The 25,181-nt window shown below is 59.0% G+C and overlaps 1 protein-coding gene across 1 annotated transcript in view; it reads right to left on the bottom strand.

The window, feature by feature from the left end:
- Nucleotides 1-239: 239 nt before the first annotated feature.
- DNAH1 (dynein axonemal heavy chain 1) overlaps nucleotides 240-25,181 on the bottom strand; it is a gene marked incomplete at both ends in the record, with an annotated part of 79,055 nt that continues 54,113 nt past the window's right edge. The window contains 37 exon segments of the mRNA XM_082663598.1: nucleotides 240-361; nucleotides 922-1,156; nucleotides 1,475-1,880; nucleotides 2,176-2,302; nucleotides 2,421-2,595; nucleotides 3,223-3,399; nucleotides 3,468-3,647; nucleotides 3,737-3,907; nucleotides 4,297-4,428; nucleotides 4,512-4,666; nucleotides 4,924-5,072; nucleotides 5,320-5,516; nucleotides 6,044-6,195; nucleotides 6,504-6,699; nucleotides 6,837-7,062; nucleotides 7,894-8,054; nucleotides 8,149-8,298; nucleotides 8,421-8,540; nucleotides 9,184-9,309; nucleotides 9,785-9,916; nucleotides 10,097-10,288; nucleotides 10,378-10,545; nucleotides 12,030-12,221; nucleotides 12,659-12,844; nucleotides 13,650-13,760; nucleotides 14,151-14,342; nucleotides 15,332-15,503; nucleotides 15,714-15,922; nucleotides 16,844-16,979; nucleotides 17,415-17,611; nucleotides 18,308-18,538; nucleotides 19,542-19,720; nucleotides 22,204-22,242; nucleotides 23,037-23,210; nucleotides 23,568-23,725; nucleotides 24,128-24,288; nucleotides 24,441-24,581. Coding sequence (XP_082519724.1) covers nucleotides 240-361; nucleotides 922-1,156; nucleotides 1,475-1,880; nucleotides 2,176-2,302; nucleotides 2,421-2,595; nucleotides 3,223-3,399; nucleotides 3,468-3,647; nucleotides 3,737-3,907; nucleotides 4,297-4,428; nucleotides 4,512-4,666; nucleotides 4,924-5,072; nucleotides 5,320-5,516; nucleotides 6,044-6,195; nucleotides 6,504-6,699; nucleotides 6,837-7,062; nucleotides 7,894-8,054; nucleotides 8,149-8,298; nucleotides 8,421-8,540; nucleotides 9,184-9,309; nucleotides 9,785-9,916; nucleotides 10,097-10,288; nucleotides 10,378-10,545; nucleotides 12,030-12,221; nucleotides 12,659-12,844; nucleotides 13,650-13,760; nucleotides 14,151-14,342; nucleotides 15,332-15,503; nucleotides 15,714-15,922; nucleotides 16,844-16,979; nucleotides 17,415-17,611; nucleotides 18,308-18,538; nucleotides 19,542-19,720; nucleotides 22,204-22,242; nucleotides 23,037-23,210; nucleotides 23,568-23,725; nucleotides 24,128-24,288; nucleotides 24,441-24,581 — 6,327 coding nt within the window.

The following is a 25,181-nucleotide window of genomic DNA, read 5'->3' as shown; positions in this document are numbered from 1 at the left end:
CTGGAGGGGCCCTGGGACCTTGCAAGGCTCACCTCTCTTCCCTTGTTGCAGGTAAAAGCTGCCAACTGTGCCACTCTTCCCCCTGCTAACCACATTTTCTCTTGAGGCCCCTGTAGCCTCTCACCCGCACCGTTTCCCTGGCAGTGGGTTCTACAGAGGGGGCCTGGTGTAAGCAGCTAAGGCTCAGCTGGACTGTTTAGGAAATGCAGCTTTAATGGCCCCAGCCCTTCTGTCTGGGTCTAGTAGTCCAGGGCACAGATGAGGGCCACACCACGCTTTACCCAGTGTCGCTGGGGCTGGTCGGTGGGGATCTCCACAGCAATGACGTAGTTTGTGGAGTGGCCTGTGGTTGATAGTGTTCCTAGAGCAGGCAAGAAGGGGGAAGGTTAAGTTGTCTGCTTCAGCTAGGGCAGGAACAGGGTATAAAGAAAGGCAGTGGACTTGGCAAACTGAGCTTGGGACAAGGAAGGGGACCTGACCCAAGAGGAAGCCTGTCTGGGGAGTGTGGCCAAGGCTCAGGCCTGCCCTAAGTTACTGCACTGACAATTGAGGATGGGAATGGGAGAGTTGACGCCCCTGCTCATTCCCTGTGGACCCAGCCCAGGCCCACCCCACCTCTCCAGGCCTCAGTTACCCCCTCTGAACCTCCATTGGCAGGCTGGGCCTCCCAGGACCCAAGGTGGGTCTGCTAAGGGAAGCAAGAGGATGGTGAGCTCAGGGGCCACTCCCCACAGACTGGGCCCAGCCCCTGGGCATCACCTTGCCTACTACTGGCCCAGCTCTGTCCTGGCCCAGTCAGTCTCAGGAGTGAGTGCTGACTGACCTCTGTCAGCCATCCTGTTCAGCTAACCTGGGTCAGCCTAACTGGCCCAACCCTGGGCCCCCACCTGTGGTGTAGGCTCCCCGCCCTGGGCCCCATACCAGCACGGGTCAGTGTCTTGTAGATGGGGCACAGGTAGAAGTCCTGGTTCTGGACCTTGCGGTTGGGCGTTGGCAGGAGCCAGATAACGGCCATCTCTGTGTATAGCTCCTTGGGCCGAGACTCAGCCAGCTGGAAGGCCAGAGGGTCCCATCGGGCACCTTCCAGGAACAGTCCATGGATGAAGCACCCCTCTTTGGGTCTTGTCTTGAGCTCTGATACCGACTGGCGCATCACCTGTGGTTGGGCACACAGATGCCCCCTCACATATAAACACCCAGAATCTCGGTTAGGATTTGGGTCAGGAGGCACAAGCTCCCTCCTGAGGGCTCTGCCTGCCTCCCCCCTTCACCTGCTGTTTCAGCTGGTAGCCTACAGTCTGTGCTCTGCCCCTAGGGATTTCCCTGGGGTTTATGGTCTCTTCTGGCTCTCCCTGTCCCCCAACCCCCTCTCAGGGGCTCCCCTGATTCCGCCAGCCAGCTGTGGCCTCCGTGCTCCTCCTACCTGGGCCACACCCCAGCCTGTCACCTGACCTGGCCCTGGCTGAGTCCAGACCTTGAAATCGAAGGAGATGGTGTCGATGGAGATGATAGACTTGCGGGCATAGTTTTGCAGGGTGCCTGTCAGGAAAGCCTGGGGGAAGAAGAAGCCGCTGATCCAGAAGACGGCTGGGATGCCCTTGGAGATCCAGGTCTGCAGGAAGTCCAGGCGCTGCAGCAGGTCCATGACCCATAAGGACAGTGGCTTGAGTGATGGGTAGGCCTTGGCATTCCAGAGCTCGGGCACAGTGTTGTTGTATAGGCTGGCAGCCATCAGCTCCAGCTGCAAGGACATCACCACCAGCCCTTTGAGTGCTGTGAGCAGGTCTCTCAGCGTCTGTGTGATCACTTGCAGCAGCCGGTTGTACCTATGGAGGCAGTGGCAAGGAGGAAGGCAGTGGTCTGGGGCCGTGTGGCCATATCCGCACTCCCCAGTTGTAGGCAGTAGACAAAAAAACCAATGGCAGAACATAGGGGCTAAGAGCATAGAGTGGGGTCGAGTGGCCTGAGTACCAGTTCCAGCTCTGGCTGTTAGTAAATGTATGACCTTAGACAAGTCATGTAACCTTTTTGGGCCTTGGTTTACTCATCTGTAAAATGGAATAAAAATATGGCTGAGTTAGAGAATGGGTTTATAGCACTTGGTGTAGCTTTTACTGTCATTACTCTACAGCCCAGTGGCCTGCTGACTCAGGGCTGGGGGTGGCAGGGGATTACCGAGTGACCTCCTGTACTAGCACCGTGTTCATTGACTCCTCATACAGCACAGGGTACTTGGTCATCACCCGCTGCAAGCTGATGGGCTCAGGCACCTTGAGCAGAATGTTCTGGGCCACATCCTCCACTATCTGTGGGCGCAAAGAATTCTATATGCACAGAGTTCCTTCCCACAGGGGAACAGGCATGATGGTGGATAGGAGACTGGTCCTGCTCAACCACTGGGCCCTTTCCCCTGCTGCCACTAACCTCCTCCCGGTGCTGGCCGCCTGCAGAGGATGATTTGGGTTGCAGCTGGACAATGGTGCCAAGCAGGGTGTAGGTCTCATTCTGGGCACAGGTGATATTGGCATTGTCATGCAGGCCAAAGATCTCAGGCATGTCGTTGAGTGGAAGGCTCTTGATGTAGGAGAGGTAGCCCTGGAGGGTAGGAGCGCTGCGACTGAAGCCCCTGCCCTGCTCTACCTCCAGCCTGCGGGACAGCCCTTCAACGGAGCACATCCACTACTCGTCACCCCTGGTCGCAAGCTTTACGCATGTCCCTCTTACCCTCAGGACTCCATGGCCTCTGCTCCCTCCTAGCCCACTTCTCCCTGCTGCCTAGCTCCCTGCTTCTTCATTCAGCTGCTCAAACCTGTCACAGCCCCTCCTGCCACAGGCCCTTTACACTATTGACCCACACTCTGGGGTGCTCCACCCAGCACCTGCCTGCTCCTCACACATCTTAGCTGAAGCATCATTTCCTCAGGGAGCCCTCTCTGACTGTGGTCTGGGCTGCTTCCCACCTCACCGCCTCACCTGGCAGCCTCAGAGGAGCCGCCCGGCCCCTCCCAGCCTCACAAAGTCCTCTCGGGCAGGGGCTGAGAGGCGGGAGTTGGCCTCTGCCCACAGAACCTGAGCTCCAGGGCTATCTTTGTGGGATGGATCAATCAATGAAAAGGAACTACTGGCCGGTTGGGGCCAAGTCTTCCAGCACCCAGGTGTTCACGGCACCCCAGGACCCCAGCCTGGCAGGCTGCCTAAAGCATAGCCCCGGTGTGTGCTCACGTTGAGGTCGTAGGTGGGTTGGATCTGGTGGTAGACGCCCGAGGCACTGTAGCTGTGCTCGGGGAAGAGCACGGCGGGGTTGTAGAAGTCCTCCAGGATGTTCATGATGCAGCGGCGGTCCCAGTCGTCAGTGACGCGGCCCCCGTAGTTGATCTCCCCTGCCGTGTACTTGAGGACCTACGGGGTGGGTAGGTCAGGCCCCCACAGGCGCCCAGCTCCCCGCCCTCAGCCCATCCCCAGCCCACCTTGTAGGGGATGTGGTCATACTCGTCCAGGAACATCTTGAGCTGGCTGATGCAGATGCGTAGGTCCCCGTCCGTGAACTCGTAGGGTATGTTGAAGCCCAGGGGCCCAAACTTACGACGCTCCAGGGCATTCCCATGGAACAAACACAGAGACAGCAGCAAGGACTTGAACTCCATCACCTGCCAGAGGTGGGGGCGGGGCGGAGGGGTGTGAAGGGTGGTGATGGAGATGGGGCAGGTTGGGGGTGCATGTGCCAAGTGTGTCTCACCTTGTGACAGGAGTTGAGGAAGTCATCGCTGAGGCTGCTGTAAGACTTGAGCAGGTTGGCCTTGACCCCGCGTGGCGGCTCAATGGTCACCTTGGAGCCATTCTGTAGGATGGACACTGGGAACTTGTTGCTGGGCAGGCTGGTGAGCCACAGGCGGAAGTCCCGGTGCACCTGGTGGCCACGCTCCATGTGAGCATTGAGACCCGTACCTGGTGGCTGCCCCAACACCAGGCTCCTTCCTACCCAAGGACCTTGAGCCACCCTCAGCCTGACTCCACCCCTGGGTTGGGCTGGGCCAGACCAGGCTGCAGGGACCACTGGTAAAGAACATGGGCTTCGGCAAGTTCCAGGGTCACCCGTCTGTGCTGGGTGGCCTTGGGCGAGTCACTGGTAGCAGTTACTTGAGGGGGCCACTGGGAAGATTAATCTAGTTGATACGTGTTACATATGTCACTTCCTGAGCGCCCACTGTGTGCTGGTGGCTGGGCTGAGTGCTCTGTGGGACGATCTCATTTAGCCTTATCAGTCCTGGATGGATGTACTGTATTCCCTTGGTGTACCTTGTCGGGATTGATGTGCTCAATGAGGCGCTCCAGGACTGGCATCCAGCTCGGTGCCAGGTGGCAGTTCTGAAAGAAGACCCACTTGCCCCTCTCTATGGAGCTGCGCATCATGGCTTCCGCCCGAGGGCCCTGTGGGGACAGGAGTGCTGAGTGGTGGGGAACCAGCTGGCCCAGCCCACCAGCTCCCTTCTCCCCCACCCCCTCGCCCTTACCTGGCCCTGGCCCAGGGAGATGGCAGAGAGCTTCTTGGAGAACTTCATTTCTTCGGCAAACTTGTAGAGGTCGGCAGCCGGGTCAGTGCCAGGCGATAGCACAAAGATGAGGGGCGTGGTGGAGTTGGAGTCTTTGAACACCAATGACAGATTGGCTGTCTGCAGGGCAGGGAGAGATGCTGGGGCCACCTAGAGCTTCTCCTCAGGGGCAGGCGACCAGGGCAAGGTAGGGGGGTCCTGGGGCCCCCAGAGTAGTCCCAGAGGGGCTTCCTGGTGGGACCTGGAACCTCTCAGAGCTTTTTGGGGTGGTTAGGGGTCCTGGCCTGACCAAGGCTGCAAAGTGGTCTGTCCAGGTACAGCTAGGATCCTGGGACCCAGGGTGGGGATTAGCCCAGGTGCTGGCTGACAGCACTTGCCTGGGGCTCAATGAAGCGTGGCTCCAGGTTGGTGGCCACGAAGTCCTGCATGGCATTGGTAACCTTGTCCCCACGTAGGCAGCGGAGGACCAGCAGCTTCTGGAACTGGTCCAGGTACTGGTCCCAGATGCCAGGCAAGGGCTCCCTGCAACAGTGCCCACGTCCCCCTGAGAGCCAACCTGTGGGAGGGCACTGGCCACAGGGTCTCTGCTTGCTGGACAGCAGGGGAGAATGGGGTGTGCAGGGGTACATGGCCGGGGGCATGGAAGAGATGTAGTCACAGCTGCAGGGCAACCCTGTGTGGCCCCTCAGAGAAGGCTCCAGGGCAAGCCTGTTCCTGGGTCTCAGCCCCTGGATGTGCCCACCCTGCTGTGCCCCGGGTCCCAGCTCACCGGTGGGGCTCAGGGCTATCAAAGATGGCCTGGAATTCCGACAGATGCTTCGTGAAGTCAAGGGCGAAGGAGGAGAAGGCCGGCAGGTTGGAGAGTGCCAGGATGTCTCGCCAGGCCCGGTCTGACAGCCAGTCCGGGGCAGGGTTCTCACTCATGACAGGGACAGAGCCCCCGGACAGGAGGTAGCGCCACTCGCTCTGGCAAGGGACAGGGGAGGCTAGTGCCCAGGCCCTGAGGCCTGTCTCCAGCGCCCCACCTAGCGGTGCCTCCCCTACCATCCTCAGCCAGAGAAATGGAGTTCCCCTTAGGGGTGGCAGTTGCACAGGTCTGGGTTAGTGTCACCTCTTTCCCTTTCCCTGGCTGTGTGACCTTAGGCAAAGGATTTGACCTCTGAGCCTCTGTTTCCTCACTTGGAAAGTAGGAAGAATCAGAACTCTGCTTCCCAGGGGTTTTGTGGGGGTAGGTCAGAGGGTAGCTGTGATCCCAGCACCCGGCACACAGTGAAGGCTCAAGCAGTGGTGGCTGTGACTTTCAGTGCTTTCCAACGCACCAGGAAATACCTGGGGCTCATGAGACCATGAGCCGGGAGGCTCAGGACTGTCTGTGCTCACCAGCACTCTCAAGGCTCTGAGAAGACATGTGCACAGGAGCTGCTGGGCCATAGTTAACCCAGAGCCTCCTGGCTGTTTTCAAGAAAGGACCTGGCCGCCCCTCCATCACGCACCTGGTCAATCTTGCCCTGGTTCATCATGATGCGGGCACACAATAGGAAGGCGAACATCAGCTTGTGCTTCTCGAAGAGGCTGCGGCAGACATTGCTGTAGAGGTTGTAGGTCAGGTAGCGGTTGATGTTGGCGATGCGCTTCTTTAGGTTGTCTGCAGGGCAGAGGGGTGATGGCAGTGCAGGGAGAAGGGAGGGAAGCAAGATCCCTGGGGCCCAGCCCAGCCCATCTCCCCAGTAGCCAAAGGGGCAGTCTGGGCACCCGCTTGGGGCATTTGCTCCGAGGAGGGTAGGAGGGGCGTGTGTTCTTATGTAGTGTAAGCCTGACGAGGATGTGTATGAGTGGACATGGGTGTGAGTCTACGTGTGTGTGCCCGCTGTGGAAATGCATCCAGGTGTGTCACACCTGTGCCAGGGTAGAGCCTGGTGTTTATGTCAACATGTGCATCTGTGCCAGGGCTACCTGCCCTCTCTGAGTTGGCGATGCCTGAGAGGAAGATGTTGAGAAACCACTCGAGGGAGTACTGGTACATGGGGTCCACGTTGGCCAAGTCAGACATGCAGAAGAAGAGGATCTGGGTGCGGACGGCCACGGGAATGTACTCCATGCGCGTGAGGTCAATGTCCTTCTCTGTCTGCTCTGCAATCCTGACCTTGGCCTGGGGGTGCAGTACAGGGGGTGCTGGTCAGGCCCAGGTAGGTTGTCAAAGGGCACCAGGCAGAGGTGGGTGGCGATAGGGGGCAGGCCTGGGGCAGGTGGGGAGAGGCAGGCAGGGGTGGGCCGGCAGTTGCTGACCTGGATCTCAGCAGCCTTCAACTTGGAAGCCTCCAGCACCTTGATGAGCTCCACGTCATCCACAGGGTTGCCCTCAGAGGAGCTGAGCCGGTACAGGATCTGGTCTTCAATGTCCTTCAGCTCCTGGCGCATCTTGGCATTATTGACAATCAGCTGGTTCTTGGCTTCCTCAAGGTCAGGCCGCTCCTCAGCCACTACCTGGCCCAGCAGCTGGTCCTCTAGGCCACTGCCAGGGGTAGGGGACATTATGTCTGTGACACCTGGTGGGCCCTGGAGGGCCAGCCTTGAGCCTGCTGACCTATGTACCTGTGCTCCTGGGGCTCCAAAGAGCCTAGCATCCCTGTTGGTGTCAGCCTGGGAGGCCTGGCCTCTGTCTCAGGCTGCAGGGCTAAGGCAGAGCCTGGCTTCAAAGTGACCAGTTCTCAGCGAGACCTCAGGTGGCAGCTTGGAATCCCAGCAGGGGCCAGGCAGTTGAACATGTGAGTTGCTGGGGTCTGAAAAACTCCCTCTCAGCAGGAGGGGGCTGGGGGTGATGGGGAGGGACAGGACTTAAGGATGTTTTCACCCCCTTGTCTGTGGAGAGGTTCATAGTGGCCACTGGCATGGAGGCCTTAGCACTCTCTGTGGGTGGTCAGCAAAAGCTATAGTGCCTGGGCTTAGGGCAGCAAGGGCAGGAAATGGCTTGGGTGCAGGGAGCCAGAGTATGCCCCCCACAGGGCTCCAGGACAGCTCTAGGGGTGAGTACACAAGGGCTCAGCAAGGGCTGTGGGGAAAGGGTATCCGGATGAGGTGGGGCTAGTGCTGGCCAGGCAGGCTGGGGGAGGGGTTCCTGACCAGGGATCAGGATGATCTGAGGGTGGGGTTTCTCAGGTGGAAACAGTGGCAAGTAAAGCGAGTTCGTGGAGGGGCTAGAAAGACCTGAAATGCAGAGTGCCTGGGAGGAAGCTGGCGGGGCCTCAGGGGGAAACCCACTGAGTCTCTGCCTGGGGGTGGGAGGAGGCAGCCAGGCAGGCTGAGGCAGAGCTGATGCTGGGGGTCCCAGGGACCAAGGGCTTACCTGGGAGACAGGGTGAAGTTGATGAGGGTGAGCTTGGTGGAGATCTCGGGCGTGTAGTGTGGGTTGGGCAGCTTGGTGGTGATGTACATCCTGAAGTCCTCGTGGTAGGGGATCACCGTGTCTCCCAGCTTCAGCACCTTGTTCCCCTGCTGCTTGTATGTCTGTGGCAGGTGGGATGGGCAAGCGCTGTGGCTTGGGCTTCACCAGTGAGGCAGGGGAAGGGGGCCGCCCCCACCCCCACTGCTGCAGGCCCACCTGCTTGAGCAGCACGGGCTCCAGGGCGGGATCCAGCTCCTCGCCCACGTTCTCTAGAAGGCAGGGCTTGCCAAAGCGGATGGCATTCTCCATGCTGCGCAGGAAGTCGCGGTCGCTCAGCTTGAACACGTCCAGCCCGCTGTCCTTCTCCTGTGGGCACAGGGGGCGGGTGGGGGCCGCGGGAGCTGAGAACCAGCCTGAGGCTCAGCTACTCCCCCTGCACCTGCTAAGCCCCGCTGGGTGGGGTGGTGGCACCCGGTGGGTAGGCTCACCATGTTCTTGATCCATTTGTTAGCCTGGCTCTGAGGGTCAATGAAGTGGGTCCAGCGCTGGGAGAACTGGTTGATGACCCCATTCTCCACTGACAGTGTGTCGTTGGGGAGGCCAGCAACCTGTGGGGGACCGGGCTGGGTCGGGGGTCTCACACAGCAGGCTCAGCTGGGACATCAGCCACTCCCAACCTTGTGCTTTGGCTGTGTTTCCCTTCTCCTTACTGCACCCTCTTGAGGGTGAAGGGCAGTCCTGAGGTCTCAGCCCCCAGGACTGGTCTCCCTCCTATTGGCTGGCTCCCGACACCCTCCTTCGCTGGGCCAGTCGTTCCTCATGCCTGTTGAGTCCTTGCTCAGTCAGACCATCTTCACGGAGCCAGTAAAGCCCATCAGCCCTCCCGGACTGTGTTCACGCTTAGCCTCTGCCTGAGCCTCTTGGTTCTCTCCTTGCGCCAACTCTACCTGTCCTCCAGGGTCTAGCTCAGACACGACCTTGTAACCCTCACTCTGGACACTGCTCTCCCACCCCACCCCCACTCTCATAAGCACCCCTTGACCTCTCTGCCCACAGTTAGCCAGCATCTGTACCACTCGCTCGGCTTTCTCCTCTCCTACCCACCAGCCTCTGACTGGCCCCGGGCGGGCTCAGGAGACGCATCTCTAAGCAGACCCAGGAAAGAGGGTGGGAGGGAGGCAGGAGGCTCCTGGCCCAGCCCGACCACACTGCAGGCCCAGCCCAGTTGCTCCAGCCCCCCAGGGTGGGCACCTGCCACGAGCGGATCTTCACGGGGTTCCCCAGAGTCCCGATTAGCGTGGGCTCGGAGGTGTGTGGGACATGGTGAGTCGTGAGCTGCTTGACCCAGCTGTCGTAGAGCACCGTGCGGTACTGGCCCTGGGGAGATGCCAGGCTCAGGGCCACCCCACTGAGACAGCCACGATGCCCTCCCACTTCCCCCTGCACCCCAACGCTCAGCAGTTGTGCAGAGGTCAGAGCTCAGACATGGAGACAGAGGCCTGAGCTCTAGCCCCACTTTGGGGAACATCCTTGGCCTCCACAATCCTCAGCCCCTTATCTGTGGAACCAGCATAAGAACAACAATGCCCACCCATCAGGGCAGCTGTGAGGATTGAATGAGAGGCACACAGCAAGCACGGCAGTGTGAACTCACACTTCCCTCTAGAAGGCCAGCCCCACCGGAGCAGGTTTTCTGGCTGTTTTGTGAGCTGCCATATCCCCAGTGCCTGGAACAGCACCTGGCTCAGACGGGGCGCCTGAGAAGTGCTTGTTGAATGAGTGAGAGAAGAGCCGCCCCTCAGGCCACCCCTCATGGAGGTGAGGCCTCAAGGCGGGGCCGGGGGTTCCTTACCGTGAAGGGGCCCAGATAGGCCACAAAGCCTGCAGCCACCAGCACGTCCCCGAAGATGTTGTCGAGCGTGTGTTCCAGGTTCTCCACCGTATCCTGCCAGCGCACCCTCTCGTCCGACAGCCCGTTGATGAGCTGCAAGGACAGCCCATGGGGTGGGTTCTGGGAGGCTGGGCCAGGGGCCTGGGTGACCCTGCCTGGCGCAGTCCCCGAGGTGGCCGGTGTGGGGGGTGTGGACAGCCACCCTGGGACCCCCCCCTACCACCCGGGCCCTTCCAGCCTGTCGGGGGCAGGCCACACCACAGGCCCTCACACCTTGTCGGCGCGGCCCAGCCGCTGCTCGCACTGCTCACACTTCAGCTCCAGTTCCTCCTTCTTGGCAATGCAGTCTCGGTACTTGGCCTGCATCGTGGCAATGCCATCCTCCACCTTGTGCAGGCGCTGCTTCGCCTCCTCCAGGATCCTCTGTGTCACCTCCAGGTCGTCCTGGGCCTCCCGCAGGGCTTGCTGCGGGCAGAGGGCGCAGGACCAGCTTTCCTGGTGCCCAGAGGAGCCCACGCCCTCTCCCCTGCCCCCTAGGTCTACCCAGCCCTCACCCGCTTGGGCTCCACGGCCTTGGCCACGAAGTGGTACTTGTGCATGGCGCGCACCCACTGGCAGATGGAGGTGCAGGCCTTGGACACCTTGGCGATGGCGGCCGGCTGGAACTCTTCATTGTCGATGTATGGCTGGATGGCTTTGATCACCGCCTCCCCAATGTTGTCCTGGGGATGGGAACCATGGGCTCAGGGGGCTGCTTCCCAGGGAGGACAGAGAAGGCTCTGCAGGGCTGAGGGGCATCCTGCTCCTGCCGCTATGCCCCGTGTAGGCCTCAGTACAGGTGTCCTCCCTAGGGAATAGACACAACCCACAAAAGCTGGCCAGAAGAGGATCTTCTGTATTCTAAGATTTCAAATAACATGATCAGAGATTTTTCTTTCTCAAGAAATGACACAACCTCAAGATCTGATAATACAGGGACTTCCCTGGTGGTCCAGAGGGTAAGCCTCCGCGCTCCCAATGCAGGGGGCCCGGGTTTAATCCCTGGTCAGGGAATCAGATCGCGCATGCATGCCGCAACTAAGAAGTCCACACGCCACAACTAAAAAGATCCCGCATGCCGCAACGAAGGTCCCGCGTGCCGCAACTAAGACCCGGCGCAGCCTAAATAAATAAATAAATATTAAAAATTTAAAAAATGAAGACCTGATAATATGCAGGCCCCATTTAAAACCCATTTAGAGACAAGGGCTCCTTCTTGGCTGATGTGGAGACGAGTGAGTGGTTCTGATGCCCAACCCGGCTCATGTTCAAATGTAATAATCCCTACCCCAAGAGCTCACCATACTCTTGGAGCACTTGTCCTACCCTGGGAGAATCCAGCTCTGTAATTCAGGATGAGCCCAGGAATCTGTACTGTTCATGAGCTCCCAGAGGTCAGAGCTTGGGACCAGGGGAACCTGAGTGCTGGCCGTGAGCCTCCTGATTTGGGCTCAGTTAGAGGGATGGGGAAGCCCATAGAGTCCAGCTGTCACTGAGATGAGCCATTGCCTCTGCCCTCCCAGTGCAGTCTGGGACGTGCCCAGGGCTCCAACACTGACACATGGTGGGGGAGGGGGGGAGCGGCCCGCGTGGGACTAATTTCTGGGCTGGAAAGGGGCCCTCCAAGAGGGCTGCAGGCTCCAGGCTGACCTAACCCTAAGCAGCCCCATGAGAGAGCATGCCCATGGATACTGAGAACCCCAGATAGACAGGAAGGCAGAGAAATCCAGAGACAGACAGGCACTAAACCTCAGGTGTTAAGGCTGAGGGAGAGGCGATGATTGAGCAGCCAGGGAAGGTCTTGGCCAGCGCCATGGGGGTTTCAGGAAAAAAAGAGCAGGAGAGAGAATCTCCAGGCTGCGGAGCCTTGGAGTGACTGTGGGTGATGTCCTATGGGCATAGGAGCCTTCCCAGGTCCTGATTTCCTCAACACCCATCTGTTGGTCGGTCCGTCTGTTTCCCCCACCAGCTGGAGAGCTCCTCTGTGCCAGGATCTGGTCCCATCAGCTCTGTGGCCACAGGGCTGTGTGTGTTGCAGGCAGAGTGAGATAGGATGGAGGCCCCAGCGCTGGTGGCGGGGAGGGGGCCGGTTCCTCTCCTCACTTCTCTGCCCAGCTGGGTCCTGCCCTCACTCACTCCCAGCTGGTTGGGTGCCTGGCACGCTCACCTTGTCAAACTTGAGGAGGCTCTCCAGGAAGCGGCCAGGGTCTTGCAGCAGCCCCTTGCCTGGCTCCCAGTAGTCATCCACCTTGGAGCCAGGCTTCTCTCCAGGGACCTTCTTGGGCTTGATGCCCTTCATGATGCACACAGCTTCTATGACCAGCTTCACGCCTGGGGGTGGCCGCTGCATGGCACGCACCTGTGGGCCAGGCCAAGAGTGGGGAAGGGGGAGGTCCATCACGGAGTGGTACGGTACCTCCAGGCAGGGACAGCCACCAGACAGGGTGGGCCCCACCAGCCAAGTCCCTACCACTACAGACCAAGGGCACACCCGGGGATCCCCCAAGGTCTGCCTTAGCCTATGGCAACTACTGCTCCCCCATATACCCAGGCCTGGCCACGAGGTCCTGTACGCTCATTTCTCAAGGCCCAAAGCCCTCCTCATGCACCTGCCCGGGCCCTGGGGGCTGATACAAGGAGGTAAGGGCAGGCAGCTGGATTCAAGCCCTAGTTCTGCCCTCATCTCTTGACATATGACCCTCAAGGGATGTGTAGACGGAGGGCCTAGGGGCCAGGACCCAAGAGGGCTCCAGGGAGGGATGTCAAGAAAAGCCTGGGAGGTGCCTAGCCACCCACCTCGGTCACATCATTCTTGTTGAGGTTGCGCAAACTGGCCAGGGCTGCATCCAGGGTGGGCAGAGCCTCATCCAGATCCTTCTGGGCATCGTCAGCAATACCTTGTGCCTTCCTGGCCTTCTCATTGGCCTTGATCTCCTCTGCTTGCACTGAATTCCGGGACTCCTCAGCAATGGTTGTGTCCACCTAGGGACCAGAAGTAGGGAGGGCCCAGGGATGGCCCGTGTCAGGGACAGGTGTGCCCTCCTCCCCTTTCTCCTCTCTGTGTCTCAGTCTCCCCAGGTGGAAGGAAATGAGGGTTGGGATGCCCCATTCTCTAAGGACCATCTCGGCTGTGACAGCCCACGGAGACCTGGGAGTGCTAGGAACTCCTTCCAATCCTGAGTGCTCATCATGGGCCTGGCATGGGGCTCAGGGCTTTACATGCTTGAGCATAACTACCCCATGGGCAGGACCCCCTAAACCCACAGGGCACCTCCATGCAGAACAGAGAAAGGCACTCTCCTCCCACAAGTCACTTTCTTTCCATCTGCTGGAAAAATTTTCAATACCACTGCCTTTGTAGAGCAGGACATGATTGCTTCTGCCAGAAAGCTGCCATCGTGAATATGCAAACCTGCGGAGGCTGCTGTGACGACCGGCCCTCAAATGTGGGCCCTCTTGTAGACTCAGAGGATCTTAGAGGGAGACTCAGGCAGACTCTGCACCGCTACCTGTGGCTGCCCTGCTGCTCAGTCCGTGTTGTGATTATTGGGTTTGGATTTGTCTGTCTTGCTCATCACCATATCCTCTGCCCAGTGCAGCACTTGGCATAGAATAGGTTCTGAGCAAGCATTTGTTGAATGAACACATGACTGAACGAGGGAACTGGGCACCAAGAGGCTAAGCAACCTGTGAGGCCGGGCAGCTAGGGATCTTGTGGCTGCATGGGGGTGCCGAGCATCCTCAGACACGGTCAGCCGTCAGGGAGGGGGCCAGGAGCACTCCCAACCTTGATCTGCTCCATGGTGAGCGTGGTCTCCTTGGCAGCCTCCTCCAGCAAGGGGCGCATAATCTCCAGCTCTTCCTGCATCTTGGCCACGTCCTCCGAAGTGCGCAGCAGCTGCGGGGTGGGAGGTGTGGGGCACAGAGAGGAAATCCGGTGTGACAGTGTGATGGGGACCAGAGAGTGAGTTAGGCCTGGAGGGGGCAGGGGAGAGGTCCCTGCAGGGCCGCCCTCATTCACGAGAGGCTGTGGCCAGCAGCTTCAGTGGCCCCCAGGTTGCCCAGTGGACCCCAGAGGAAGGGAGCAGTCCCCTAAAAACATTTGGGGTGACCTGCTTTGGCCTTGCCCTTGGCCAGCAGCTCTTTTGGTGAGGGAGGAAGCCACCCATTTAAACACTGTGGGCTGCCAACTGAAAGGCCAGGCTGGGCCTCTGGGGTCAGGACTGAAACTGCATGGGCAGAACCACGGGCAGCTATACGTTGCCCACAAGGCCCCACTCCAGCCCACCTTGTCAAGGCCACTCTTCATGCGGTTCCTAGCAGTTTTCAGCTCCTGTTTCTTCTGCCCGATGAGGATGGAGAAAATATTGAGCAGCTCCAGGTAGCTCTTGGGGGTCACATAGTTGTGGCGGGCCAGCTCGGCCAGATACTCGACACACTTCTTGGCCACCGACTGGTGGATATACACACAAACCTGAATCTGTGAGGGAGCAGACCACTGATGCCAGTCTTGTAGAGCCCCCAGCAAAGATGGGGCACCAGGGTGCCCTTGAAGCCACTGAAGCCTGGTTCTGCGGAGGGAGCCACGTGCAGGAACCTCAACGGCCCTCACACTCACTCTCTCCTATGATCCTCACGACCTCCAGGTAAAGGTCACCTATTCTGCAGATGAAAAATCCCACGACCCAGAGAAATCAAGGGGCTTTTTCAAGTTCACACAGTTGTCAAGGGCAGAGTTCACTTTGAACTTGGACCCAGGTGTGTCCCAGCTCTTGGCCCATTGCTCTTATCACAGCCCCTATGACCTGCCTCTCTCAGAAAGCCCTAAGGTGGGGCCCCTCTCGGAGGCTGTAGATGTGGGGAGGGAGGGCCCAAGGCCTCAGCACAGCTGGGCAGAAATGGGCTCACCCTAGCTCTTGGCCCCCAGGTGACCATCACTGTCTCAGGCTGGACCAGACAAATCTACCCCCCACCCCATCTGTAGTCTCTGGGTTGTATCAGGGGGCTCTTTGTTTGTTAATGTAGACCATGTTTTAAAAAAAACTCTTTACTGAATTTGTTACAATATTGCTTCTGTTTTACGTTTTGGTTTTTTGTCGCCAAGGCATGTGGGATCTTAGCTCCCCGACCAGGGATTGAACCCTCACCCCCTGCAGTGGAAGGTGAAATCTTCCCTGGACTGCCAGGGAAGTCCCTATATCAGGCGACTCTTTAAAGAAAGTTTCCATGGAGCCCTCAGAGAATAAGATAAACAGTGACTGTGTAACTGTGTGCCCAGCCTCCTGCGTCACCGTGACAACCTTGTGGCATTCCCATTATACAGGTGAGGAAACTGAGGCTTAGATAAAGCTGTCTGCCCAAAGGCTTCCCATCAGTGGTGGGCCTGGGAATCTTACCCAGGCCTTGGTGACCCCAAGCCCAAACCTACACAGTCCCCCTCAAGGTCTTGCTCCTCACCAAGATACCTACCAGTCCTTCAATTACTTTGGGAGTGGCGTCCAGCTCTGGGATCTCGTTCAGGAACATGGTGGCCACAGACTCCAGGGCTTCTGCCGGCCACTCATTAAACCAGTCGATGGTACAGCAGTTGACCAGGGAGGGGAACTGCCTTAGGTGAGCTCGGAAGACCTCTCCAATGGGGCTGGGGAGGTGGGGGTCCAAATGAGGCCCTGAGACACTGACTTACACCCCCCAGGAACCCAGGACCCAGGGTCATTTCACAGCCCTGTGGCATGGCAGCCTGGACCCAATGGCACGGTGGCCAGGCCCAGGCCACTTCCCCTTGTGGCAGGGCCAGGTGCTCCCCCACCTAAAACCCCTGTCCCTGCGAGGTTGCAGTGGCCACCTGTACCTCATGCACAGCACCAGGTGGATGCTGCTGCGCACACGCCCGGTGTAGGCAGCCATGAGGTTGGTCTTGGTGGGCTGCAGGCCCTGCTCCTGGACGTAGGGCCGCATGGTGTTGACAATCTGGTCCTGCTCATCCGTGTTGTAGAGGTTGGGAACGTCGCCTGAGTTCAGGACATTGTTAATGTCCTCTAGGAAGGACTCGTTCTTGATCTGGGGGGAAGATGGGGATGGAGGAACTGAGTCTTGATGATGGCCCCTGGGTGTTGGGCTCCATGACCATGGTCTCACTGGACCTTCACAGGAGCCCCATTCCACAGACCATGCCACTAAGGCTCAGAGAAGCCCAGGGTCACACAAGTGACCTCACAAGTTGTGGTCCAGGACTCACACCCAGGCCTGCCCTACAGCAGAGACTCTGAACATCACTGCTGGGCTGTGGAAGGGCCCTGGGTCCTGGGTGGGAGATGTGGTGTCTTCCTCCTCTCTTGCCAGGCCTCTCTACGTCTCAGTTTACTCACAGGAGAAAACCAGGCCACAGGCAGAAACGGGTCCTTGCCCATCTCATATGGCCAGGGCCTAGTCAGTGCCAGAGGGCACCCTCACTTGCCTGACTATGTAAGGGGAGCCTGGGGGATAGGAGTAGGGCTGGAAGCCTTCCAGGGCTTCAGCTTCGGCCCAGTCCTGACCACCAGTCAGGTTTAAGCACTGCCCTGTTTGTCTTGAGACCCTGGACCCACGACCTCTCCTTCTCTCAGACCTGGGGCGAGGCCTCATCTAGGGAGCTCCAGACGGAGCAGCCCCAAGAAGGGGGCCATAGTCACAGCACCTCAGGCACAAGTCCTGTGGTCCTTGAGGTAGGAAGCCGTTGGCCAGTGAGTGTGGTGCTGCTTGTGGTCAGCCATGGTGCCAGGGGCCTTCTTTACCCTCGGGGCATAGTAATGATCTATGCCCCCCACCAGCCCTGACAGGCTAGGTTTGGCCCCCTCCCGCTGGTCCCAGCCATTCCTCCCAAGATCCACCCCAACTGACAGTGACGTGGGCATGAAGGACTGACCACCTTCCAGGATGCCACACTGGGGTGGGTTGTACCCAACCCACCCTAGATCCCCCTCACTGCCCGTGTGGTGGCACCTGGGTATCTGAGAACAGGAAGGTGATGGGCAGGCTGTGCAGGCCAGCCTTGAGCAAGACCTTCTTGACATCATCACGCCACTCGGTCATGCCATAGTTCTTGGACAGCTCAATCTGGAAGCACTCATACTCGGCCCTGGAGACAGGTGGTTGGGTGGAGGCATGCCAGAGCTTGAGGCCAAGCGCCCCACCCCAGCCATCTGCTCCCATCCTGGGCAGACCTGCTGACTCCCCCAACCCTGAACCTGCTCTCTTGTCTCCAGACATTTGCTGAGGCTGCTCCCTCGGCCTGGAATGCCCTTCCCTTCCATCCTCCCAGCCTTGATTAGAAGAGAAGGTCCATGGCCACCTCCTCTAGGAATCTCTCCTGGATGCCTGCAGCTACCCCTCCCCCGTCCCTGCAGCATCACAGGCACTGCTGCTGTCTCTCCTTGGACCCCAGGTTACCCTCCCAGGTTTAGAAGCCCATGGGCCAGGTGCGTCTGCCTCAGCATAGAACATGTGGAAGAACACGAATGGAACTGAGTCTGCCACCGGCCGCCCACTGCCCACCATGCCTGGGGACCCTCACATGTGCGAGGCCAGTCTCGTGAGGGACCTGCGGCCACTGCCGCCCACACCCAGCAGCAGCGCGTTGCCCAGCGCCTGGCGCAGGGTGCGGCTGATGCGGCAGACGTGGCTCACGGCGTCCATGAAGAGGACCAGCCTCAGCTTGGCTGTGCTGATCTGGTTGTAGTCCTCCATGTACTCCTCAATCACCTGCATCATCTGGCAGCGGGGGGTGGGGGGGCACGGGGAGAGCTGGGTCCTCCCTCTGTCCCCGTGCACTGTGCCCCCCCCGCAAGGGAGCACAACACCCCATCCCCCCAGCCAGCCCTGCTCCTCTGTGCACAGAGGGATGTTGGCCTTAAGATGCCAGGTCTGCCTGGATGAGGCCTGACCAGCTGGACACGCCAAGGCCTGAGGGTCGGGTCAGAGACCTGCCTGCTGCCTTGAGGGCTCAACAGGATGTACCGACCTGGGGCCCCGTGGGAGCTCCTGGGAGCTAGGAGAGGGTCTGTGTGAAGAAACCAACAGGAGGCCCCCCGCACTCCAGCTTCATCCTGCCACCCTGGGGTCTTGACTCAAGACTCGCGGTGCCCAGGGCCCTGCCGTGGCTCTGTGGGTGGGATACTAGTCCCTCAAATGGGCATAGCCTGTTCCTGCTTACAGAGCCTGTCTCAGTTGAACGTTAGGCTTGTCCTCAGGAAAGGGCCAAGGGGGGCCTACTGCGCCCATTTGACAGGCGAGGAGATGGGACTCAGAGAGGCAACTTCTGGCCTGAAGTCCCTGAGCTGGCCTTCCAGACCAGTGTCCGACCCTCTGGTCAGAGCATGGTGGTCTCTTAGCAGTGGCTGCAGAGGGCTGGGGTCTCGGGGGTCAGGGGTTGTGGGTCAGGGGTAGGGCCCCAGCAGGCCCCTTCACCTTCTTCTTGCTGGTGATGAGCTCATAGGACTTGACGTCGGAGCCTGGAGACATGAAGTCCCCGTAGAGGATGGGCTGGAAGGGGCAGACCTCTTCGAAGGTCACCTCCCACTGCTCCATGCAGCTCTCCAGGAGCTTGTCAAACCAACTGCGGTCCTCCTCGTTCACCAGGCGGTCGCGGAACACACGGCAGCTCTCGTGGTACCACAGGCGCAGCAGTTGCACCTTGTCCTGCGGCCGCCCCAGCGTCAGGGCCCGGTCTCAGCCCCGCACCCTCAGCCACCTCTCAAAGCACCTGGGCCTGGCTCTCCTACCAAGACCCTGCCAGGGCCCTGGGTGTCTGCTGTCTCCACAGAGCGTGGAGTCCTCACACTGACGCCTGGGCCTCTCCACCCCCAGCTCCAGGCGCAGCTGTGCCTGCAGGGCTCCCAGCTCAATTAGCTTCTCCCCTCTTAGGGTCCCCACAGCTCCCCAAACCCCAAGCCCGAGAGGAATGCCCGATTCTCCTTATACCTTCCTGACACCTCACATCTAACCACTCACTTGACCCCAAAGCTCCCTCTGACTCTACCCCCATCCTGCTGCCACCTCCATGCTGACCTCCCTGCCTCTCCCTGGGTGACAGGACCGCCCTCAGGAAGCCCCAAAGCTCTTCTCTCGACTCCTTTGGCAGGGCCCTAGGCAGGGCCAGGGCTGGCATCTGTCCTATTCACACTATGCCCTTGACGCTGGGCCCACACACTGACCCATCCGTTCCCCATCCCAAAGTGCAAATGTGCCCCCTACCCACCCCCCAGCTCCCATCACCTTCAGGACTCTCTGCCCCTGCAGCCCCCAGAGCCTGCCCAGCACAGCTGACACTGCTCCGTGCTGCACTCATGCTCCTTCCACCTGGTACCATTCACTCTTCCCCTCAATCTTCTCACACACAGGGCTTCCACCAGGAACCCTCCCTCCCTTGCCATGCCCCGGCTCCTGCTTTTGTGTGATCCCATCACAGCCAGCATTCTAGGTGTGGATTTCACCTGCAAGATAGGACTCAGCTGCATGAAGGCAGGGCTCCTGGGGGCTTGGTACCTGTTGCCGTGTCCCCAGCTCCACCCCCTGCCCGAGGGCCTGGCCAGATGAAGGCTGAGGAGTGTTTGGGTAGGAAGGCCTAAAACCAGGGAGGACTGTGAGGGCAGCGTGGGCACTCCACTGCTGGACACTGGGGAGGGGGCCCACTGGTCCTCACCTCAACCTTGGCCGGGTCGGCCATGAGCATGCCCTGGAAGACCTTGGAGAGATCCCTCAGGTTGAAAGTGTAGTGGGATTTGGCTGGGGTGGGCAGCAGCTGGGAGGTGATGGTGGAGTACACCATGATGGTGGCTTCCACGAGGGGATCCGTGAAGTGGGAAATGTTGGGGGCACCGGCTGTGGGAACAGGAGAGTGGCCCTGAGTCACAGCCCTTGCAGATCCGGTGCTGTGTTCTCTGCACATACCTTTCCCCAGCCTGCATGCTTGGATTCTGCCCACTCTGCAGCCCTCTCGGATGCTACTTCCCCAGCAAGGTTTTCCTGGTATCCCCCACCATGGGGTGAGGAATCTCTCACCCGGAGCTCCTCCCTTTTACATCCTTATCACTGATATAGCCTGTCCATATATTGGGGCACTGGGACACATTCATGGAATTGAGAACACTAATGGGGCCAGACCTGAAACGTGCCACTCTGAGCTGTGCATGGGGAGGGTTGCATGGCCCACACGGGGTTCAGGAGTGCACCACAGTGGACGTGGAGGCCTGGGACTCAGCCATGACCTTGGGGGCTTATCACCCCCTTGCATTTTCACCATTAACATAACCTATTTGCTTGTGCTTTGAAAACAATGCAATTCTTTGCTGGGAACCAAAATTCTGTCAGTGGGAATTTGGGGCAGAGGGAGCCCCCAGAAGAGGGCAAAAAGCAAAGAAGGGGCAGGACAACTCACTAGCCCCAAAGCAGGCTCATCCATTAACACAAGGACTGTTCTAGGTGCTGGGCACAGAGGGTAGCCCCAGCAGACACGCTCCTCACCCCCAACAAGTTGACTTTCTTTGGGGGACTGACAGTAAACTGGGGATGGAAAATGTGTGGAGAGAGGTTTGGGGAGAGCCAGCGTTGGGGGATTTGACATAAATGCTGGGGAGGCCTTGCGGAGGAGGGCACTTGAGCAGAGACCCGAAGCCTTGAGGTGCCAAGCAGGTTCAGAACTGGAGAAGGTGTTCCAGAGAGGGCGAAGGCCCTGAGGCAGGCATGTCTGGGGGGGTTAAGGACTTAGCAAGGGGGTGGTGAGAGCAGACAGTGATGAGGGGTGCCCACCACTGCCAGGACCTGGGCTCTAGTCTGCATGAGATGGTTGAGCAGAGGAGGAATGTGATCTGATTCAGCGTTTGAATGGGTCCCTCTGGCTGCAAGTGAAGGATGGATAGACCTCCAGACAGACAGACAGACAGATGCAGGGGGTGAAGACAGAATCAGGGAGACCGGCGTGGGGGGGGCTGCTGCAGTGGCCTATGAGTGAGGGCTGGGGTGCTAAGCAGCGCAATTCAGGGGGGGTTCTGGAGGGAGAGGCAGCAGGACCTCCTGAGAGAGAGACAAAGAGAGCGAGCAAGTCCGGATGGTGCCAAGGCCCTTGTCCTGAGCGAGTGGAAGGACACAGTGGCCATCAGCTGAGAAGAATGGAGGGCCAGGTGCTGGTGGGTCAGGGGCTCGGGTTTGGACATGTTCAGCCTGAGACGCCCAGTGGACATTCAAGAGGAGACATCGGTCCGAGGTTCAGGCAAGAGGTCTGGACTGAACACACAGACTCAGCGGCATCCGCACTAAGGGGTTTATCGCCAGGGCAGGATGATGATGTCCCAGAAGAGTGTGTTTAGAGGGAGTAGAGGCTGAGAGTAAGCCCCCCGTCCACCTAGGAAGGCGACTGGGAGGAGGAGGGGTGACCCCCACAGACAGCTGACAGCCCGGGAAAGGTGAAGACCCAGCTGACCTTTGGTCTGGACGCTGCGAGGCTGCTGGTGACAAGAGCCCTCTCCGGGGACTGGTGGGGCTCAAGAGAAAGTGGGAGGGAGGGCTGGTGCCCGCAGGAGGAGAAAACGCTCTTGGAGCGTTTTGGTCTCAAGGTGACAGAGAAATGGCGCCAAGGCTGGGGGGCGGTGGTAGGGAGGGGAGAAAAGAGGGGCTTGTTTTGTGTTTTGTTCTTAAGATGGGAGAAATCGGGGCGTGTCTTCGCTGATGGAATGGCCCAGTGGAGAAGAGAACACTGATGTCAGTGGCTGTCAAGCAGACAATAGGGGATGGGACTCAGGCCTAAGAGGAGGGCTTGGCCTCATACGGGAGCAGGGAAATCTGTTCCCAGGAACAGGAGAGAAGACAGGGCCCAGGGAGGCCTGGGTGCAGGTCAGCAGTGGACACGGAGGCCTGAGGAGGTCTGGAGCGGCCAGTCACCCTGCTGCAATGAGCAGCAGATCCGCTGCCAAACGGGGGACGCCCGACACGAACTCAGGTTGCTCCTGGCTCCAGGCTCATGCCCTCTCCTCAGAGCCTCTGCTTCTTCACACAGGGTGGGACTTTGTTGGATTCCTTATTCATTCATTCAACGTGCATTCACCTTGCTTCTACTATGGGTCGGACACTCACCCGGGCACTGAAAGACTGACTGGCCATGTAACGGTGAGTGAGCCATGCAGACCGTCGGTGCTGGGCAACCTTTGCTCTAGCAGTGGCCCGAGGTCCCCTCAGGAGTCTGAGGATGGTTCACTGTGGCCCCTGGGACCCGGCCTCAACGACATCCAACTGGAGTCCAGGGCTCCCCCTGGAACCAGTGCCCCTGCCCCATCCAGGCCTTCCCAGGCCCTGCCCAGGCCTGCACTTACGCACGGGCTCCCGGTAACTCTTTTCTCCAAGGAGTCCATCTAGAAGGTTGAGGGAGAGACACGGGGCTCAGAGTTAGGTGGGTCCCTTGCTGCCCACCTTGACCGGCTGTGCTCAGCTGGGCAGCCCCAGAGCAGCCACTGACCATCACCCCCCTCCTCAGAGCCACATGGCCCCCACCTCCAAGCTGGGCATGGGGGCAAGTTCTGGTCTATAGCCCCTGGGGGCAGGGCAGGCCAGGCCAGAGGAAGGAAGGCCTGACTCCCATCACCCACCACCTGGCACAGTGCCAAGTGGAGTTTAAAGGTCAGAGTGTGTGTTATGTAAGAAGTGGACTGGTTGGGGAAAACTGCATCCTGGAACAGACTTTTCTTCAAGCTCCATGGACGATCAGGGCCATTTTGTCCATTCTATCTTGGTGGCACTTCCTGATTTACAAAAGTAACATCCTTTCACTAGCCTTTCTACCATATATGCGTGTACTTATACGGATGAAAATACATGTATACATATGTATAAATCATATATTCCACAGTTACCACATGCTGGGCTTCTTGCTAGATGCTCTACATGCAGTGTCTTATTTAAACTTCACAACTCGGGGTGTTGGGCACTGATATTATCACCCATTTCAGATGAAGAAACTGAGGCTCAGAGAGGTTCATGAATTGGCCAAAGGTAACATAGCTGAGTAAGGGGTGAAGCCAGGGCTGATGTCAGTGGTTCAGCCACTCGGCCCTTCCCAGTGCTGCCCAGCTGTCCTTGGTGTGGCTTACCTGGCCGGGGCTTCTGCCCTAGCCCGTGGCCTCCTACCCCACTCCTGCCCGATACTCACCCATCCAACTGCCCAGGATGGTGGAGAAGATGCGCTTCTTGCTGACCTCATCCATCTCAGCAAAGGACAGGTAGTTGAAGTGGCGGGTCAGCCGTGGAGTGATAGCATTCCGGCCTCCACCGGGGGGGCCCATGGCACAGACAAAGTTGATGTCCACCAGGCTCTTGAAGGCTCCTGGAGTCAGGGCAGGAAGTCAGAAGGCCCTGCCCAGGGCTACATTAAGACTTCTGTAGGCCCTGGGCACTTTTGCCTTCTTGGGCCTCCTCCTCCATTAAAAAATATATATATTAAAAATTATAATTTACCACAGTATTGGTACATAGACAAATATATTAATATTATGCATTTTAAATGTTCTTTGACCTAGAAGTTCATTTTCCCCTTGATTTTAAAAGACATTAAAACACTTCCATGGACTCTCTGTGAGTCCTGTGGGCCCAGGCCCTGTGCCTACTGTGCCTAACGGGTGAGGCCCTGGCCCTGCCCAGCACACCCAGCCCTGCCCCGCTGCCCCAGGCGGCCAGCACGCACCGATGATCTTGCGGTCATACCAGCCGCCGTGGTCCATCCACTGGCGCAAAAGCTCGATGGGCGGCTGGGCGCCATATGTCTCCAAGGCCGGCATGTTCAAGTCATCGATGAAGAAGATGAAGTTGCGCCCCAGGGGCGGCCCGAACACGCCCTTCCGCCTGTGGGATGGGGCTGTGTAAGCCCAGCACCCACGGGTATCAGGTCCTCAGGGAATCCAGGGTGGCAGGATGGCAGCTTCACCTCTGGGAAGCCCTCACTAACTTCAGGCTCCCCCGAATTGCTGAGCCTCTTGAGCAACTCCTTGTCCCATTCTGAGTGTCCTGGGACATCACACCTGGCTGCTCTGAGCCTTGCCTCTAGGCAGATAGATAACAAGCCCCTCCCGAGTGCTCAGCCCAGGGAGAGCACCCACAGAAGGGCTCGGTGGGAATTCCTGATGGAAGAAGGCTCCAGAGCAGTTTGCAAGGGAGCCCAAGGGCCACCCGGGAGGGGAGGGGGGACAGCAGCTGGCCGAGCCAGGCTGGGGGACATCGGACCCAGGAAGGAACCAGGGTGCCTGCCTCTTATCCAGCTTGCTGTCGATGAGGTCCTGGGTTTGGTTGGCTGAGGTGCGGGCAGAGAAGGTGAGGAAGTGGCTGATGTATTCCAGCGGCAGGTTCTTGAGAAGCTTGTTGGAGATGGTGAGGGTCTTCCCTGTGCCCGTCGGCCCGATGCACAGCACCTAGGAGAGCAGGGGACATAGGGTCAGAGCGCTCTCACAGGGCCCAGCATGCAGCACGAGCTGCCGCCCTGTCAGTGTGGGAGCCAGCCACTCCTGACCTAGGCCTTGGAAGTGTGGGGCACTTGGAAGCAGGGCATGGCAGGGGCACTCACGGGCTTGTGGTTGGTGAGTAGCATGTCTAGCAGGTAGGACATCTGGATGGTGTCCATGGTTGGCACGATGATGTTGCAGTAGTTGGTATCTGGCATCATGGTGAACGAAGCTGAGGAGTCCATCCACTTCACCCAGGCAACCTGGAACCACAGGTGGCACAGGGTGGGCCTGGAACCTTCTCCCCGTCTCACCCTTGGCCAAGTGCACCAGGAGGGCAAGGAGCGGCACTGCTGGGACTCAGCAAGAGGGTCCAGGTGAAGGGCTGCTTCTGACAGAAACAGGAATCCCTGTGCCCACTCTCCACACAGGGTGGGGGACTCCCAGAACAAACCTCCAGGAATGGGGGGCTCTCTGCACACAGCTGCCCAAGTGAAGGCTTCCCTGCATCCAGCTACCTCAGTGGGGCCAGTCTCTGGGCCTCTGCATGAAGGAAGTACTCTGGGAACTGGACAACCCAGAATGCAAAGGTCTCTGCTGTTTAGTTTAGGCTACCCAAGCATGTGAGGGCCAGAACCATGGGGCTGGCATCGCCTAGACGCTGAGAGGTCACCTGGCCCGCTCTCCCCCACCATCCCCACCTGCATGCATCCCTTCACCCACAGCCCTGACTCAACTTGCAGACCTCCCTTGATGGGGGTGTTCACTGTGGTCAAACCCACATGTCCCATTGGGAACGGTACTGATGGTTAGACTCAAACATGCCCCGTGAGACCCCCAGCAGGACCCTGTGCGGTAACCAT

The sequence above is a fragment of the Grampus griseus genome (genome assembly GCF_964374135.1).
Source record: "Grampus griseus genome assembly, chromosome: 10".
Lineage (NCBI taxonomy): Eukaryota > Metazoa > Chordata > Mammalia > Artiodactyla > Delphinidae > Grampus > Grampus griseus.
The sequence above is the reverse complement of the archived record's forward strand: the minus strand, read 5'-3'. Positions and strand labels throughout refer to the sequence as shown.